The sequence below is a fragment of the Panthera tigris genome, chromosome B3 (genome assembly GCF_018350195.1).
Source record: "Panthera tigris isolate Pti1 chromosome B3, P.tigris_Pti1_mat1.1, whole genome shotgun sequence".
NCBI lineage: Eukaryota > Metazoa > Chordata > Mammalia > Carnivora > Felidae > Panthera > Panthera tigris.
The window spans coordinates 60,434,277-60,453,039 of NC_056665.1; the positions used below are offsets into that span (position 1 = coordinate 60,434,277).

The following is an 18,763-nucleotide window of genomic DNA, read 5'->3' on the forward strand; positions in this document are numbered from 1 at the left end:
TAGGCTTCAAAACATGATCCTGGGTTGTTCTGGCAGTTTTTTGGCAAGGATCCTGCTTCCTTATGAACAAGTACTTTGCTCAGTCACTGTGTTGAGGTCTTCTTGTTAAGGAGTATGATGAATATAAGGATCAGTGAACCCTGGTGATACAGAGAATGCAACAGCATAAAAATACTGATGCTTACATCTTTTTTTAAAGCAAAAGAAACCACCTATGGCTTAGTATTAGCAAGTATTATTATGCCACTCTCTTTTTTATATGTACAATAATCTCAGGCAAAATATCTGAGCATTTTGTAAGGGAAACTTCTAAAAGTTTTAGATAACAGGGCTTTATCTATTCTTTGTTCTATCTTCCTTCTTTGCCTATTCATAAGGCTGCCAGGAGTTTCTTCATGTCTCAGGGTCTTCAACACCTCCCCCCTCAGGTTTGATACGTTTGGAAGATTCGTAGGATTCAGCACATCATTGTATCCATGGCTATGATTTATTACAACAAAAGCACACAGAGTAAAACAGCAAAGGGAAAAGGTGCATGGGGCAAAGTCCAGGGGAAATCAGGTACAACCTTCCAGAGTCCTCTGCTAGTTGAGTCACAGAGGATGTGCTTAATTCTCCCAGCAACCAAGGCAGAACATGTGTGAAATGTTGTCTTTCATGGAAACTCATTAGAAATGCAATGCCCAGGGTTATTTTCATGTGCTGGCCATATGTACCTTCTGCTTAGCATGCACCAAAATTCTAGACTCCCAGAAGGAAAGGTGGTCAGCACAAACCACATTGTACAGGGGCACCTGGGTGGCTCAGTCGGTTAAGCATCTAACTTTAGCTCAGGTCATGATTTCACAGTTTTTGAGTTTGAGTCCTGCTTCAGACTCTGTGCTGACAGCTCAGAGCCTGGAGCTTGCTTGGATTCTGTGTCTCCTTCTCTCTCTGCCCCTCCCCGCCTTGTGCTCCTTCTCTCTCTCAAAAGAAAAAGCATTAAAAAAAAAAAAAAAAAGACCCCCACCAAAAACCACACTGTACAAACACTTCAGTCATAGTGAGCAATTCTTATTAGTGAGATTGGGAATGGAAGGAACCCTCCTGAAATCTTAAATTCCCAGAAGCCAGCCAAGCAGGCTTTATAAGCAGACTCTTTTGTATGCACAGTAACTTTCCCACAGGAAAAATCAACATACTTTCAGATGCAAGAAGACTCTTCTAATTCAGAAGCAAACATTTACAAAGATATAATAGGGACACCTGGGTGGCTCAGTCAGTTAGGTGTCCAACTCTTGATTTTGGCTTGAGTCATGATCCGTGTTGGGCTCTGCACTGACAGTGCGGAGTCTGCTTGGGATTCCCTCTCTCCCTCTCTCTCTGCCTCTCCTCTACTTGTGCTCTCTCTCTAAATAAATAAACTTTAAAAAATAATAAAAAATAAAAAGAAGACATAAAAGGGTCCACTGAGTGAGATATGGCTAAGGCACTCATGTTAATAAATTGTCATAGTTGTATTTGATCTTCAAGAGTTTTACTGTAAAGCAGAATGAAAATATATGAAAAACAAAGGAGAACTCAATTTGGTCTTAATGAAGTTGGAATCTTAGTGCTTTTCAATACAAAGAGGACTCTTTCAGTATTGCTAGCAGCAGAGCTTATGAATGCCCATATTACCTACAACTGGCTAGAAACAGACTTTGCATGACTATATGTAATTAAGCAAAAATAAACCATTGACAATCACTTGGCATTAACAGTTTGGATATGAACTTTAGAAGTAAAAGGTAAAGATGGCATTATAGCATCATGTTTATGAAGATAATTTTCTTCAGCTAGTATTTTGGGGATACAAGAGGAAACCTCCTTTTGTTGTTCTTGCCACTTGAGTATATTCTCTGCCAGTTCTTCTGTCTCAGTCACCAAAATATCCATTTTTGCTAAAGCCTTGCTCTGTAACATTTGAAAGAAGGGGAAAACAGGAGAAATTACATGTGTCATCAATACATCAGTATTATATCATAAATGGTTATGATAACAAAAGTTTACACCGGACATTTTCTAGCCCCTTAATACAAAGGCTTCTTAAAATTGTGCTCTCCTCATCTATTACAGCACACGTTTTTTCTTTGTGAGTTCATTTCTCTTTTGTCTTCAATTATCACCTCAAAGCAGATGACCCACAATCTATATTGTAAAACTTATCTCCTTCCTAAAATTCAGTCCTACATTTCAGTTTATTGAAAATCTCCACCTCAATGTACACTTAAGAACGCAATTTAACTGCAGTTCAACAATGATTAAAGGTTTTCTCTCTGTGCAAGGCATGTCAGAAAACAAACTCATTAGCTTTTTTGATTTCTTGCTCCTATTCACCCTGGAGTCACCAAGGCTAGATACTTTATTGCCTGGGATGTGTCCCTTGTCCAAAGAGTAGACACGTTCTAGGAATGTGACAATCTCAAAATCTACATAATCCTTTGTTTATCTATGCTTTAAATCTTTTATCTGAATGCCTGTATTTATTCTCCAAGTTTCTCTGCCATTGGTTCCTCTGCACAGTCCTCTAACCTACAGTTTTAATGTGCACAGGAAACACCTGAGGAACTTATAAACCGTGGATTCAGATTCTGAAGGTCTAAGGTGAACGAAGCCTTTAATTCTGCATTTCTAACAAGGTTTTAGGTGATGCTGATGCTGTCTGCCTATACTTTGTGAGACTCCATCTATTCTATCCAATATTTTCTCTATTAAGGTATAATTCTGATCAAGTCACTTCTCTGTGTCCTTCTCTAAAAAACAAAACAAAAAACTATTTAAACTGTTGACTGTTCCCCCGTACTCAGATAGTAAAGTCTAAACTTCTTAGTCTGGTTTTCAAAGCATTCCATAAACTAACCCTGAATTAATCTCCCTTTCAATACCTTTAAGTATCAGCCAAAGTGGAGTACCACTCTGGCCCCAAACTACCAGTGCTAATTTTCATATCTTTCTTCACACTGCTGCTTTGGCCCATACTATTCTTTCTGATGCAAAATTCACTGATTCTTCAGTTCACTACTAACTACTATGTAAAACTTTATTAAAATATTCTTACCCCACTCTACTCCCAATCTCCCTAAAGTACAAGCAATCCCTCCCTTTTCTTTGCTTAATAGACAGCATCTTCTTTATAATTCTCTGCTGTATTCATGGCACAAAAGTAGTATTTTAAAGTAGAAAATATCCTACAGGTTTCTCACTAAATCTTGAGAATTTGGGAGCAGGGATCGGTTATATCCGTTTATCTCTCCTAACACCTATAGCAAAGCCCCTAGCACAATAAAAAGAACACGTATTTATTAAATATTGGAATTTTGGAATAAAACACTGTAAAATGACTTCTAAAAAAGCTAAAAAAAAAAAGAGAGAGAAAGCATCTTAATTAAAAAAAATAATTCATTCAAGGGTTTCTGGGTGGCTTAGTCGGTTAAACATCCGACTTTGGCTCAGATCATGATCTTGGGGTTTGTGGGTTTGAGTTCTGCATCGGGCTCTGTGCTGACAGCTCAGAGCCTGGAGCCTGCTTTGTATTCTGTGTCTCCTTTGCTCTCTGCCCCTCCCTCCACCTCAAAAATAAATAAGCATTAAAAAAAATAATTCATTCAGAGTATTAGCCATCAAAAAGTTAAACAAAGAGATCACACATTTGAGCTTCTACTATAAAAGAACTAAAGAGCCAAATGCAATATAAAGCAGTTGAGGTACTTAACTGCTACTGTTAATACTCACCATTTTCTTTAGATTTTCATCTAAATGAGGGATATTTCTAATTGTTTCCAGATGGTTTTCTAATCTTTCAATGAAAGTCACTGCCAACTCCAGCAAATGTACCATGTATCTGAAAGAGGGAGAAAAAAGTCAACCATTTTCTTTTTAGTTATTTTGTGTCCCCCCCCCTTTCCCTTTAATTAGGATTTTTAATAAAAGAGAATTACAAGCAACCCAGTGAGCCAATAATAACTGTTCTGCATTCATGGAAATACCAGTGATAAAAATGTCACTCTCTTTCACTTTAGGCAGAAATTAACTTGTCATCCAAACAGAAAAACAGAGACAACACTAATCCAATCTGGTACCCAACCTAATAGACAAAACTTAATGTTAATCATTTTCTCATATAAGTAAAGAAATTTCCCTAGATTAAATCTCATTCCATTTCAATGTACTCATTTTCAGTGAAGGGTGAAGACAATAAGGATAAATGTACTTGACTGAAACAGGCTACACGTAAAACCACTTTGAATCTTTGCATTTGCAAAATGCTTTAAAATCATTACTTACTTTTTCTGATATAATGTACAATATACACATTAATGGTATTTTACTGTACCGAATAGATACTGAATATACCCTCATGAATGGAATTTTTATATTTATTCTTTTACCACAAGATAAAAAAAAATCTGACACTTAAGAGAGGTACTATTGCTTGGGCTTATCCAATAAGGCACAGGTGGAGAAAGTTAGCAGTCAGATCCCAAGATGTTTGCTTCTTTACTGTTATTTATGATTATACTTGCAATACTCTTATGGGGAGAAGAGCAAAAGAAAGCATGCCCATTCTATGGATTGGGAAACAGAGGCTTAAACAAATCATTTGCACAAGGCTTTGAAGCCTACAAACAGCAGAAATGAGATCAGACTTTTTAAAATTAGAAAGTGACTTTTCTCATTTCTTTCTTAAAGTCATTATCATCATTCCTAAAACACAGTGGGCAAAAGGAATGCCTTTCTCTTCACCACAGCTTAACTGTTTAAAAGCAAAAGGTTTTCTTTCTGGTTAAAGTTAATAATAATAATTAATGTTAACAGATACAATCACTAATATATTGTTTAATGAATTAATCTATGAAACAACTACTAAACATAAAATGCCCTCAGGAAACATGTGTAACTATTAATTTCTACTTTTTTAAAAAAAGAGTTTATTTATTTATTTTGAGAGAGACAGAGACAATGCAAGTGGGGGAGGGTCAGAGAGAGAGGGAGAGAGAGGATCCCAAGCAGGCACCGCACTGTCAGCAGAGTCTGACGCTCAACCAACTCAGTCACCCGGGTGCCCCTAATTTCTACTTTTTAGTTTAACCTGTGATAAACAGCTTCAATAGGCAAGTTTTCCTGGCACATGGGTTTCAACAGTCTTTGCCGCAGGGACCTCTTTTCTTTTAGCACCGCTTCCAAATGATTATTCATGTTTTGCAGAGCATTACACTTCTGAGCTACATAAACCAGAAACAGTAATTATAGTTAGTAATATAACATGACAAGTAAGTTTTAAAAATCGCTAATAATTCTTTGCTTAGATCTGACTCTACCAATGTCGAAAATTAACCCATTTCTCTCCTAAATATCTGCCCTTTGCTATCTGTAATGCCCAAACCAGTTTACTTTCAACGATTTTCTCTTATTTTGCTGACAACCAAATCCAGTGCTAAATTCTTTGTCTGCATTGTTTAACTCTACTCCTAGTTTAGTTTTTATAGCCTGCCCCGTATTCTTCACATAAAATCTCTTTTCTCATCTTGGCCTCGAATATATCTTTTTAAAGTTTTATTTATTTATTTTATTTATTTGAGAGAGAGAGAGAGAGAGTGAAAGTAGGGAAGGGGCATAGAGAGAAGCTAAGAGAGAACCCCAAGCACTGACAGCCTGGATCTTGCCATGGGGCTTGATTCCACAACCCTGGGATCATGACCTGAACCAAAATCAAGAGTCAGACGCTCAACCGACTGAGCCATCCAGGCACCCCTCTGCCTCTGATATTGTACATTCATATTAAAAAACAAACATTTCTCTTACAAGCTATTTCTGATTATTTCAATATTTTGCCCAGAATTCAGTTAATGGCTGCCAAATGCCTTTTTTCAAATTTTTATTTTGAAAAAATTTTAAACTTACAGAAAAGTTTCATTGAACTCCCACATACATTTCACCCAGACTCACCAACCGTTAACATTTAGCTACATTTTTATTTCTTCTTTCTCCACATACCCATACATGTATTTTTGCTGATCCATTTAAGAGTAAGTTGTAGAGGGATGCCTGGGTGGCTCAGTCAGTCAAGCATTGGACTCTTGATCTCGTCTCAGGTCATGATCTCACAGTTAGTGAGTTTGAGTCCCACCTCGGGCTCTGCACTGAAGACATGGAACCTGCTTGGGGATCTCTCTCTCTCTCTCTCTCTCTCTCTGACCCTCCCCTGCTCTCTTGCTCTCTCTCTCAAAATAAATAAACTTAAAAAGAAGAATAGGGGTGCCTGACTGGCTCAAGTCATGATCTCACAGTTCCTGGGGTTGAACCCTGTGTCAGGCTCTGTGCTGACAGCTGGGAGCCTGGAGCCTGCCTCAGATTCTGTGTCTCCTTTTCTCTCTGCCCCTCTCAGACTTACTCTCTGTCTCTCAAAAATGAATAAAGGTTAAAAAAAAAAAAAAAGAGTAAATTGTAGATATCATGAACTTTTACCCCTAAAACTTGAGCATGTATTTCCCCAAATAGCATTCTCTTATGTAATCACAAGTGTCAAATTCAGAAAATTTAACATTTTTATAATACCACCAATATATAATATAGTCTATATCGACACATCATCACCAAGTAACTCAATAATGTCCCTTAGAGCAAAAAAAAATTTTTAAGTTTATTTATTTTGAGACAGAGAGAGAGAGAGAGAGAGAGAGAGAGAGAGAGAGAAAACATGAGAAGGGGAGGGGCAGAGAGAAAGGGAGAGAGAGAATCCCAAGCAGGCTCCACACTGTCAGTGCAGAGCCTGTTGTGGAGCTTGATCCCATGAATTGTGAGATCATGACCTGAGCCAAAATTAAGAGTCAAACACTTAACCAACTGAGCCACCCAGGCACCCCAGCAAAAGAATTTCTAAGCAAGTAGTCAATCCATAACCACACCGTGCTTTGGCTATCATGTTCCTTTACTCTCCTTTATTTTTTTTTATTAAAAAAAATTGTTTTTAAATGTTTATTTATTTTTGAGAGAGACAGAGACAGAATGTGAGTGGGTTAGGGGGAGAGAGAGAGAGAGGGAGACACAGAATCCGAAGCAGGCTCCAGGCTCTGAGCTGTCAGCACAGAGCCCGATGCGGGGCTCAAACTCAAGAGCTGTGAGATCATGACTTGAGCGGAAATCGGATGCTCAACCAACTGAACCACCCAGGCGCCCCAAGTCTCCTTTATTTTTTTTTTAAAGATTTAAAATTTTTTTTTATTTTTAAGTAATCTCTATGCCCAACATGGGGCTTGAACCTACAATTCCTAGATCAAGAGTCGCAAGCTCCACTAACTAAGCCAGCCAGGCACCCCTAGTTTCCTTTAATCTGGAAAGTTCTTTGGCCTTTGTCTTCCAAGATTTCCTGAAAAATTTCTTTTAATTTTTTTAATTTATTTTGAGAGAGAGAGAGAGCACATGCACACACAGGGGAGGGGCAGAGAGAGGGAAAGAGAAAATTCCAAGCAGGCTCTGTACCATCAGTGTGGAGCCTGATGCAGGGCTCCATCCCAGGAACCATGAGATCATGATTGGAGCCAAAATCAAGAGTCCGATGCTTAACCAACCGAGCCACCCATACAGCTCTAAGCTTTCCTGAACCTGAGGAGTTCCTACCTTGGTCACTTATTATGCTATATGCACTAGTCAAGCCAACAGGACTTCTATTTGAGCACAGAAAATAAGACTTTATTAGCTTTGGGGCAATACCTGGAAAAGTTATGGTATATCATAATTTTACTGCCTGGTGTTTATTTAAGGTAATCCAGGAAAAAGTTGAAATTCCAATGATTACCCATTTCCTCAAATACTTACCCAAAAAGGAAGGATGAATAACATCTGCTGCATCTTTTTCTAGTCTTAAAAGTTCAATTTCCAGGTTTTTCTACATTAGGAAGAAAAAAAACACTTAGCTCATGCGGAATGCAGCCTGAAGGCTTACATTTTGGCAAAAATGGATAGTCTTTAACCTAGGAACACTAGAGGGAATGGAAGGCAGAATTTGTTATGAGAGCCTAGGGGATTTACTGCAGGTTTTTACTTTGGTGTTTAAGCCCTATTGCTGCTACTGCTATGACTACATAAATAAACACGAATGCAGCTATGTGCTAGACACTATTCTAAGTGCAAGAGAACTACTGCTGGAATCAATTACGATTTTTTTTTTTTTTTCCTGTACTAGAAGCAGAAAGCAAAAAGTCCAACAAAATTTACCTGGTAGATTTCAGCTTGAATGTTTGTCATCTGCTGTAGTCTGGAGAAGTTCACAAAGCAAGAAGCTGATTTCTTAGATATATTTAACATCTCCTATTGGTAAGTGAACAAAGAAAGCAGCAGTATGTCATATAAAAAAGTTTGTGTGCCTTGAAACAGCATGTCCACACACATAAAACATGAGGATTTATCATGTGCAACATTGCCCCTGAAAAATGAAGTACTGAAGTATAACAGTAGCAATGTGTATTTCCTGTTTTTAACATCTCTATCACAAATCTTTTGCCCAAATATTTAAAAAATAAGAAAAATAAGACTTAATCACTTTGTACTACTTCCTAAAGTACCATGCACATTATGTTTGTATTAGTGACAGCTTACCAGAGAAGGCTGCTAACAGTAAGAAGGTGGAGGCTGAGGTTGTTGGAGAATCACCTCTATACAAATCACCAAGACCCAGTCTCTGACCTTCCTGAGTCTAACATTAAAGGCTTCCCCACCATGGAATCACTTATCTGATGCATTAAAAGACCTCTCTATTGGCTAGAAGTCATTCATCCTGTGTCTTTTCACATTCTCATTCTTTTAGGCAAAGGAATGTTTTGTTCAGGTGTAATTATTTTTCTAAAAACCTTACCCGCCCTTCATCCTTTCATTTTATGCAAAATATTGCTTGCATATATAGCCACCTTAAATTGCAGGTTACTTCAGAATAAGAATATTGTTCATCCTTTGGCTTCATCCATAATTTTCTGTATCCTCTTCTCCTTTTTGAGAATGGTAGCACAGAAAAACTTTAGAGATCTTATAGGCAAAGGATTGGGAAATGAAAGCCCATGAACTAAATGAACTAAAGTGACTGTTTTTGTGCAGCCCATAAGCTAAGAACGGTTTTTATATTTTTTAATGTTGGGGAAGAAAAATCAAAAGAAAAACAGTATTTTGTGACACATGAAAACTACATGAAATTCAAATTTCAGGATCCAGGATAAACTCAAGTGTACCCATTCATTTACTTATTTCCTCTGGCTTCTTTCACACTACCACAGCCCAGTTGCAACCATATGGATCTAAAATCCTCAGATACTTATCCTCTCGCCTTTAATAGCAAAAATTTGCTAACCAATGATAACCAATTTTATAAGCACTGATTGAGTTAGGCCATGGAAGATTCAAGTATGGATGAAATAAGCTCTCTGTCCTTTAATAAGCTCATGATGGATGAAAAGGGAAAGGTATTCTTGTACTAACACATATGTGAGACGAAGGGGAAGATGAATCTAGAAACGTAGTTTCCTGCGTCATCATGGAAGATCTTGATAAATGCAGAAAATGAGAGCAACTGAAGGTTTTCTGGTGAAGAAGTAACATGATCATATATGATACATATTTTAGAAACTTAAATATTGACAGTATGGAATATAAAACTGATGAGGCTGGGGGAAAGAAGGAATGGGGAATGACTACCTAAGTGAGTATGGAGTTTCCATTGGGGATGATAAAAAAAAAAGTTTTGAAAAAAGTTTCACAACACTGTGATTGTATCATGCCACTGAAGTGTACACTTTAAGATGGTTAAAATGGTAAATTTTATGTTATGAGTATTTTACCACAATAAACACTTAATTCTGGTAACTAGCCAACAAAATAAAACAAGTAAAAACAAACAAAAACTAGGGAAGAGATGGGACTGGAGGTTAAATATTTAGACAAGGGGCTACTACAGCATTCTAGGTGAGAAGATGAGAATGTGGAATAGGTCAGTAGCAGTTAAAAAGGAAAGGAAGAGAGTGCCTGGGTGGCTCAGTGGGATAAGCGGCCGACTCTTGATTTCGGCTCTGGTCATGCATGATCTCACAGTTTGTAAGCTTGAGTCCCACACTAGGCTCCCGGTTGTTAGCACGGAGATTCTTTCTCTCCCCCTCTCTCTACCCCTCCTCGACTCAAGCTCACGCTCTCTCTCAAAATAAATAAATACGCTTAAAAAAAAAATAGGAAAGGAAGGCATAGATGTGAGTCCCTGGTGAGATAAAATTCATAAATCCTAGATGATATGGGGTACCAGGGATGAAGTCAAGTCAATGCTAACTCCAAGGATCCTGGCTCCAGTGACTAGACAGATAGATATGCCATTCAGTGAGGAAGATAACACAAGATATTTTACTGACGGCAAAACTGAGGATTGAGGGAGTAAAGCAGTATAGTTTAACTTCATTCTATGTATATCATGGCTGAAATGAGGACAAATCTAATCCACTGCATTTCCATTATGTAAGTGGAAGGTAAATAAAAGTAAAACATCTTCCATTTCTCACTGTAACTTACTCGTTCTCTTATCTCTCCATCCCTCCCTGTGTATACACTAATCTTAACTACACACATGGCAATCTAGTAAACTGTTGGGTTCAACAGCAGGGTAATGGAGCTTAGCCAAAAACATGCAAGAGAAACCAGTGGAAAAATAAAAATGTTTGAGGGAGAGCCAAAAGGAGAGAGGAAAGAAAGAGTAGCCAAATTTCCTAGAAATAGAAATTCTGTTTCTATTTCTACAAATAGAAATTCTAACTATTTGAGGATTCTGACTTAGCCCTATGTCTTTTTTTTTTTTTAACGTTTATTTATTTTTGAGACAGAGAGAGACAGAGCATGAATGGGGGGAGGGTCAGAGAGAGAGGGAGACACAGAATCAGAAGCAGGCTCCAGGCTCTGAGCTGTCAGCACAGAGCCTGACGCGGGGCTTGAACTCGTGAACCACAAGATCATGACCTGAGCCGAAGTTGGACACTTAACTGACTGAGCCACCCAGGCGCCCCAACCCTATATCTTTAAAAAAAGAAAAAAAGGCAAAGATTGGGGAATACAGAAAAGTCTTTGCTGTTAATGACTGCCATTAAATATTATACACTTTATATGCCAGTAGGGTAAAGGGACAATGAAAATGAAAGGATCCTGAAAACGGGAGTCTGTTTAGGGTATTTCTGTTCATTCTGTTGCTAGGCACAAGAAGCTGAAATCCAAGACTTTTATGTGCAATATAAAAATCCTGGGGCACCTGGATGGCTCAGTGGGTTGAGTGTCTGCTTCTTGGTTTTGGCTCAGGTCATGATCCCAGGGTTGTGAGATTGAGCCCTGTGTCCAGCTGAGCTGAGCATGGAACTTGCTTAAGATTCATTCCCTCTCTCCCTCTCCCTTTCCCTCCCTTCCTCTCCCTCCCTCCCTCCCTCCCTCCCTCTCTCTCTCTCTCTCTCTCTCCCTGCCCACCCCCCCCCACCACAAGAAAGAAAAAAAGAAAAAGAATCCCAGTAACATTGTGCACATAATATATATATATATATATATATATATATATATATATGTATAAACTTGTGTCTGTGGGCATACTTTCTTCTTTTTTTTTTGTCCTTTCTACTTGATACTGAATTCTAGCTGAGGGACGTTAAAAGGGAGGCAGTATAGTAGAGAGTTAAGAGCAGAGCCCTTATAATGGGGGAGGGGCTACAGAGGGTAACACTGAGAAAATAACATATACAGTCCTATCTATATACCTGTGTGTGTGTTTGTGTGTATGTATTCAATAGAGCTGCCATGACTCACTAAAGCTTGCCAGAAAAACATGTGGGACATAAGGCCACTGAAGCCATCCTAGGGCATATATCAGAGCAAATACCCCATTTATCTCACACTTAACCATACCTTTCTTTCACTAAATCATTCCCCAATGGATAGATCAAAACAGAACAAAGCGCAAACAAACTATGTTTTCTGGAAGAGTTGTATCATACAGCAATTTTAAGCATTACTCTTAAAAAAAATTTTTTTTACTGTTTATTTACTTATTTTTTTTTTATTTTTTTTTTTTAAACGTTTATTTATTTTTGAGACAGAGAGAGAGACAGAGCATGAATGGGGGAGGGGCAGAGAGAGGGGGAGACACAGAATCGGAAGCAGGCTCCAGGCTCTGAGCCATCAGCCCAGAGCCTGACGCGGGGCTCGAACTCACGGACCGTGAGATCGTGACCTGAGCTGAAGTCGGACGCTTAACTGACTGAGCCACCCAGGCGCCCCAACTGTTTATTTATTTTTGAGAGAGAGGGAGAGACAGAGTGTGAGCAGGGGAGGGGCAGAGAGAGAGGGAGACACAGAATCTGAAGAAGGCTCCAGGCTCTGAGGTGTCAGCACAGAGCCTGATGCAGGGCTCGAACTCAGGAACCGAGAGATCATGACCTGAGCCAAAGTTGGACACTTAACCCAACTGAGCCACCCAGGCGCCCCGCATTACTCTTCATTTTTAATGCACATGGGATGATATACACTTAAGGGATAGACTAAAGAGATCCTATAACACATATGATTGTTAAGATGGTCTTAAAGAGCTGTGGTTGGCAAATCTTACCTGTAAGCAAAACAGGTAACTAATTAGTGCTACTTGAAGGACACTAGGAAGATCCTCTCCAAAACAACTTCCACCCCAACAAACAGCTTACTTATCAACGCCTAAAATTCTCTCAGATGTTTATTTCTCCTACCAATACACTCTAGAGGGATAATTCCCAAATGACTTACAGTATGAGTTTAACAAATTACTTTGTTACAGAACTAAACAATACAAGGCAGACTATTAGGCAATCCAGTAGGAAGAAAACCCAGGAGAGAAGAGAGGAAGGTGAGAACTGGGGAGTGCTGTAGTTAGGTTTTGCCTATTTTCCAATGCATTCATTTGTACCCCTTTCCTCCCCCCAAATTCATAAGGTCTGGTTACTAGAGCCTCAAGTAATCTATTAGACTTCAATAGAAGTTTAAACTCTTTCAAGATAGTTTCATAGTATCATCTATCACAGTTCATCTTAGAGATGATACAATGTGTCAGAAAAGGCAGCTCTGTGATCTATTTCACTAGTTGAGTGACCTGGGATAAATTTCTTGGTCTTCTCAGGCCTTAGTTTCTTCATCTTAAAAATAGTATATGGTAGAGGTGCCCGGATGCCTCAGTCAGTTGAGCATCCAACTCTCGGTGTCAGCTCAGGTTATGATTCCCGGGGTTTCCTAAGTTCAAGCCCCACAAGTACTATGCACCGTCAGCGCGGAGCCTGCTTGGGATTCTCTCTCTGTTCCTCCCGTTCTAGCGCTATCTTTGTCTCTCTCAAAATAAATAAATAAACTGACTGCCTTGGACCCATAATCTCCCCCACCCTGTGTGACTCCCCTCTCTTCTACTGGCATAAAACTTGGTGTGTGTTCTCAAATACACTTTTAAAAAATTGAAAAAAAAATAGGGCATGATAGAATTCTCTAATGATTCTTCTAAGTATACAAAGTTGTGTATTTTCCATAAATCTTACATCATGTTCATATAGCTAATCTCTGCGGATGATTTTACCTTTCTACTTTCTGTTTCCTTTTTAGCCAAAATCCTCAACTTGCTCGTTATCTCAAAATTCCTTTCCCTCAATCTCACTTTCCCCATTTCCTTGTCACTTTTGCCACTTGTATTCCATTATTCCCTCACATCATTAAAGAAAAGAAAAGATGCGTGCTTCCCCTGACGCTCTTCTGTACCCAGCGCCTCCCGGCGAAAATATGCTTCAATACCTCACACCCACAAGCGTAGTTTGGGAACGTTTGTGTTGTAACTAATTATCCCTATTCCCCAAGCCTGGCACCCGTTACAATGTAGAGGAGGTAGCAATGGTGAGAAAAATCGGGGAAGACTGGTCTTTATTATCTCTCACGAACTGACCGAGGATAACTCGCCCGCAGACACTTGAAATATCATCTTCTTGGAGCCCCGCTTTCGCACCACCACTGCAGAACGGTCACTACTGTTGCCTGGAAGGGGTTCCAACGGCATCTACTACAGTACGGCCCCTAGCCAGCACTCTCACACACACTTCGGCAGCCCAGCACCACCACCACCTCACAGCCATCTTCTGTTGCCACCGTCGGCACCCCCTTAATGACGCCATCGCCGCCCACGCACCTGAGTGACCAGCCCCGAAGCTACGAAACGGTCCAGCAGTAGCCCCGCAGCATTTGGCTCGGCCGCGCGGTCCCAGGGGTTCGCAGCAGCCATGGCTGCAAGCCACCCCCCGGATTGGCGCGGAGAGTGAGTGGAACGCACTGCGAACGCGCCGCGCAGCTCGATGACGTCACAGGGCGTTTCTTCCCGGGCGGAAGCCCGGGGAGCGCATCCCGGGAGAGCGCGGGCCGCGGGTCTTCCTTTGCTGAGCCGACTGTGAGCTGCGGGGTAGGAGGCGAGTCCGGCGCTCTCAGATCATTCGTAGGCTACAGCGGCGTCCAACCTCGGAATAGCTGTGAAAGCTGCTGGACCTGGTGGTCGGGTTCTCTGTTCTCCCTTTTCTTCCTTGCCACTTTTAGTTGGCCCCCAAGATCTAGGAGTCGGCAGGAGGTGACAGCTTGGGAACGAGACCCAGCCCAGAGGCGAATAGGGTGGCTGGGTGTCTGAACTGAGCGGTGACAGCTGCGCTTCCTTCCTGCAGGGACCTGAGCCGCGGCCCTAGGATGGGAAACAGTGCCCTCCGCGCTCATGTGGAAACCGCGCAGAAAACTGGTGTCTTTCAGCTTAAGGACCGTGGGCTGACCGAGGTGAGACTGGGAGGGGACCGACCAGGGAATTTAAAGGGAGAGGGACGGCGGGGGCGGTGAAGTTACTTGGTGAGGGATTCTCCGCGCTGTGAACCCCTTTCTCCAGTTCCCCTCAGAGTTGCAGAAGCTGACCAGCAATCTAAGGACCATCGACTTGTCCAACAACAAGATCGAGAGCCTACCGCCTATGATTATAGGGAAGTTCACTCTGCTGAAGAGCCTCTCCTTGAACAACAACAAACTGAGTATGGCTTTGGCGCCTGGGAAGCTTTTGCTAGTGATCAGCTGTTAAGAAGGGTGGTTTTCTCTTACAAGCTGATTTTTGTTGTTGTTATGAAACCGTTCTGAGAGCTCAAGACGCAGGAGAAAGTCAGAGTCCTTAAAGCTATCTCTTGTAATTACATCTACAAGCCTCCTCTGGTGGTATAACGATTGGTACTGGCTTAATTTGGACTTCAAAGGGAAAATCGTCTTTAGGATGTAATGTAAACAGAGTTAATTTTGCTGCTAATTTAGAAAGGGGGATGGAATGGGAAGGGGAGGGCCTTACAAATCCCATAAAATTGCCGTCGGATTTTGCAGAGGTCCCTTTACAATGAGCCCAATATATGCATAAATGCTTTCCTGCATTTTGATGGCGCCCTCACTTTCTGAAGACTGCGTTGGTAAAAATGCAATACTTAAAAATGGCACAACATGTAGGAGTTCTGTATGTGTTAACAGGAGGTATATCAGGTGGTCATATAGTTTTTATAAATTTCATCAAAGGTGTTTTTCAGCTGTATCAGATTCAGGTTTTTAATTTTTTTTTCATTGCCAGCTGTTCTTCCTGATGAGTTATGCAATCTGAAAAAACTAGAGATGCTAAGCCTAAACAACAATCACTTGAGAGAGCTACCATCTACCTTTGGGCAACTGTCAGCCCTCAAGACCCTGAGCCTCTCTGGGAACCAGCTGCGAGCCCTACCACCACAACTCTGTAGCCTAAGGCACTTGGATGTGGTGGATCTCTCCAAGAACCAGATTCGGAGCATACCTGACACAGTGGGGGAGCTGCAGGTCATCGAACTCAATCTCAACCAGAACCAGGTCTAGAGCTTAAAGAGTTTTTTCCTACAGCATGTGGGTTATAGTCTCCTGTATAATCTGTTGTTCTCTAAACTGTAATTGTAGAGCTGGGTATGAGGCTAGATGAGAGGTACCGTCTATAGTCTGTACTAATTTTAAAGGCCAAAGTGCCATGGAATTAGTTGAGACACTGGGTGTGTTGTGTAGGTGTTTTTTTAAAAGAGTGGGATAGGTGATGGGGTGAGATAATTTCAAAAGTTAAACTATGGGGCGCCTGGGTGGCTCAGTCGGTTGAGCGTCCGACTTCAGCTCAGGTCACGATCTCACGGTTCGGGAGTTCGAGCCCCGCGTCAGGCTCTGGGCTGATGGCTCAGAGCCTGGAGCCTGCTTCCGATTCTGTATCTCCCTCTCTCTCTGCCCTCCCCCCATTCATGCTCTGTCTCTCTCTGTCTCAAAAATAAATAAACATTAAAAAAAATTAAAAAAAAAAAAAAGTTAAACTAATGTCTCATAAATGTTGAATTCTTCAGATCCTCCCCAAATATGCCTCTAATCATCTAGCAAGGAGCTATGTCAGGTAGAATAGAAAAAAGGCTTTAATTCATAAGTTCTTGGAGTTAGACAACAGAGATAATTCTTTGTCCCTTTTTTGACATCTTTGTCAAGTGTGTCCTGCTTTCACTGAAAAATCACCCCTAACAGGCTTTCTGGTAATAGCCCATTTCCTTGTTTAATTGTACAGCTTTAATTGTAGTATTTGAAATTTATTTCCATTACTTTGGAAGCTTTTTGGTTAGTATGCATCTGACTAGAGAAATAATCTTTGGTCTAGACATAAGTCTTAGTGAAACATTAAACATAGACTAGGTGGCCTTTAGTTTTTTTTTGGTGCCTACACTTCTAGATTTGCACAGTCCAATCCAGCAGTCACACGCTGCTATTAAAATTCATTTAGATTTTAAAATTAATTTCATCTGATGCCACTAGTGTATTTCAAGTACTCAAAAGCCGTATGTGGCTGCCTTATTGGCTGCATATAGAACATTTCAATCATTGCGAAGCTTTATTGTACAAAACTGTTCTAGATTGTAGTAATCTTACGTTATGATGAGATTCAGTCTGTCTCTGTGGAGATTGGCCTCACCTTTTCCTTTACTCTTGTACGTTCTTGAGATTTTTGGAGAAAAATTATATTTGAAAAAACTTTTGGAAAAACATGGTTCAGCGACAAGTACTGGTTGCACACTCATTCCATTCACCCAGGCTGATGCCCTGTAATCACTGGTTCTGATTTTAGTGTGCACCAGATTAACCAGAAGAGCTTGTGAAGAGATCACTGGGTCCCTACCCTCAGTGTTTCTGATTCCGTAGGTCAGGGGTTGGGTCTTAGAATTTACATTTCTACCAAGTTCCCATGTGATGGTCTGAAATGATACCAGGCAGAGTAAATATAATTTGGTGACTTGGAGCATTTAAAGGGCAAAAGAGGTGAATGAATCAGAGACAGTTGCTTGAGTGCCTAAAAGAAGATTAGAGCTACGCAGAATGGACATGCTGAGTTGATTACGATGGTGACTCATGCAAATAGAAATGTTTTACTAAAAATTGGACACATGGGCACCTGGGTGGCTCAGTCAGTTAAGTGACCGATTTTAGCTCAGTCTGAATTTCATGATTCATGAGTTTGAACCCCACATGGGGCTCTGTGCTGATTACTCAGAGCCTGGAGCCTGCTTCAGATTCTATGACTCCCTCTCTCTCTGCCCCTCCCCCACTCACATTCTCTCTGTCAAAAGTAAAAAACGTAAAATTTTAAAAAACTGGACACACAGGAGTAGACTAGACGTGAGCATATATGAACGTAGATAGACTTTCAGGTCTTGACAGAAGTGATGAACTTTAAGGATGTGAAGGGATCCTTAAGGATGAACTTGAAAAAGATCAAATATTAAATATTAGAGACTACTGCTTGAAAAATGTCCATAGGAACAAGGCGGGGGCAGCCAAAAACCAGGAATAATTCAAAAGAAAAACCTAGTTCTTAGGTACAAGAGGGAGTTTCAAAGAAGTGGTAGCAAATCCAACGGGGAATGAGTACAGTGAAACCTTGGCTTTGGTAGTATAGTGGTCAGCATCTATGTACAAATAAAACATTGGTAGTAAATGCACCAAAATGTTTATGATGGCAGATTGGATAACTTTTTTCTTTAAACTTATGTGATCCTCAAATTTCCTATAATGAACAGTGCTTTTATTAGAACATTTTGTTTCTAAAAAGCCACTGGTGACCTTCAAAAAGCATCTTTTTTCCCAAAAAGTGGAGGAGGAGTAACAGAAGCTGGATAACACAGGCTTCGGGAGTGAGTAGGTAGTGAGAAAATGGAGGCGGTAAAAGAAAGAACTAGGACAAATGGTCACGTTTTTGTTTTAATTTAGTAAAAAAAAATAACAACCATTATAGTAGTGCTTTTGCTTTTTCCTATGACTCTTTTTTGTTGTTGTTCAATAGATATCTCAGATCTCAGTAAAGATATCTTGCTGTGCTCGTCTTAAAGTTCTTCGCCTGGAAGAGAACTGTCTTGAGCTCAGCATGCTTCCACAGAGCATCCTCAGTGACTCCCAGATCTGTCTGCTTGCTGTGGAAGGCAACCTTTTTGAAATAAAGAAACTTCGAGAACTGGAAGGCTATGATAAGGTATGTATTAGTATACTTCATCTCTGTCCCAGAGATGAGGACAGTGAAGTAACCCCCATGAATGTATACCTACAGGATATATGCATAATCCTGTTTACATCAACAGGATTTGTTCCCCAATTTGGAGGTGGATTCTAAGAAGCAAATGGTATTGTGCCAAGA

At 40.3% G+C, this 18,763-nt stretch overlaps 2 protein-coding genes across 10 annotated transcripts in view; one reads left to right on the top strand and one right to left on the bottom strand.

The window, feature by feature from the left end:
* On the bottom strand, positions 1 to 14,305 carry HAUS2 (HAUS augmin like complex subunit 2). Of its 5 annotated transcripts, none has more exons than XM_042989068.1 (7): positions 13,973 to 14,167; positions 8,236 to 8,328; positions 7,837 to 7,906; positions 5,111 to 5,243; positions 3,754 to 3,862; positions 1,836 to 1,935; positions 1 to 86 (listed from the first exon to the last, which is right to left on the bottom strand). In XM_042989068.1, exons 1-7 carry the CDS (start codon positions 14,081 to 14,083, stop codon positions 61 to 63), a joined length of 642 nt encoding a protein of 213 aa, XP_042845002.1. In that variant the 5' UTR covers positions 14,084 to 14,167; the 3' UTR covers positions 1 to 60. The 5 variants fall into 5 exon arrangements, with proteins under 5 accessions (XP_042845002.1, XP_042845001.1, XP_007081774.1 ...); XM_042989067.1 differs by having other exon boundaries at positions 18 to 98; XM_007081712.3 differs by lacking the exons at positions 1 to 86; positions 13,973 to 14,167 and adding an exon at positions 14,213 to 14,305 and having other exon boundaries at positions 1,679 to 1,935.
* Positions 14,287 to 18,763, top strand: part of LRRC57 (leucine rich repeat containing 57) — a 17,062-nt gene continuing 12,585 nt past the window's right edge. For 4 of the 5 annotated variants that reach the window (XR_006218653.1, XR_006218654.1, XR_001510250.2 and 1 more), the window contains exons 1-5: positions 14,469 to 14,641; positions 14,733 to 14,838; positions 14,945 to 15,083; positions 15,659 to 15,927; positions 18,416 to 18,601. Coding sequence is in view for 2 of the 5 variants with exons in the window: in XM_007081713.3 (XP_007081775.1) it covers positions 14,755 to 14,838; positions 14,945 to 15,083; positions 15,659 to 15,927; positions 18,416 to 18,601 (678 nt within the window). In the remaining 3 variants the exon portion in view is untranslated. Of the gene's footprint in view, positions 14,642 to 14,732; positions 14,839 to 14,944; positions 15,084 to 15,658; positions 15,928 to 18,415; positions 18,602 to 18,763 lie in introns of all 5 variants that reach the window. The other variant, XM_007081716.3, reaches the window with a different exon arrangement.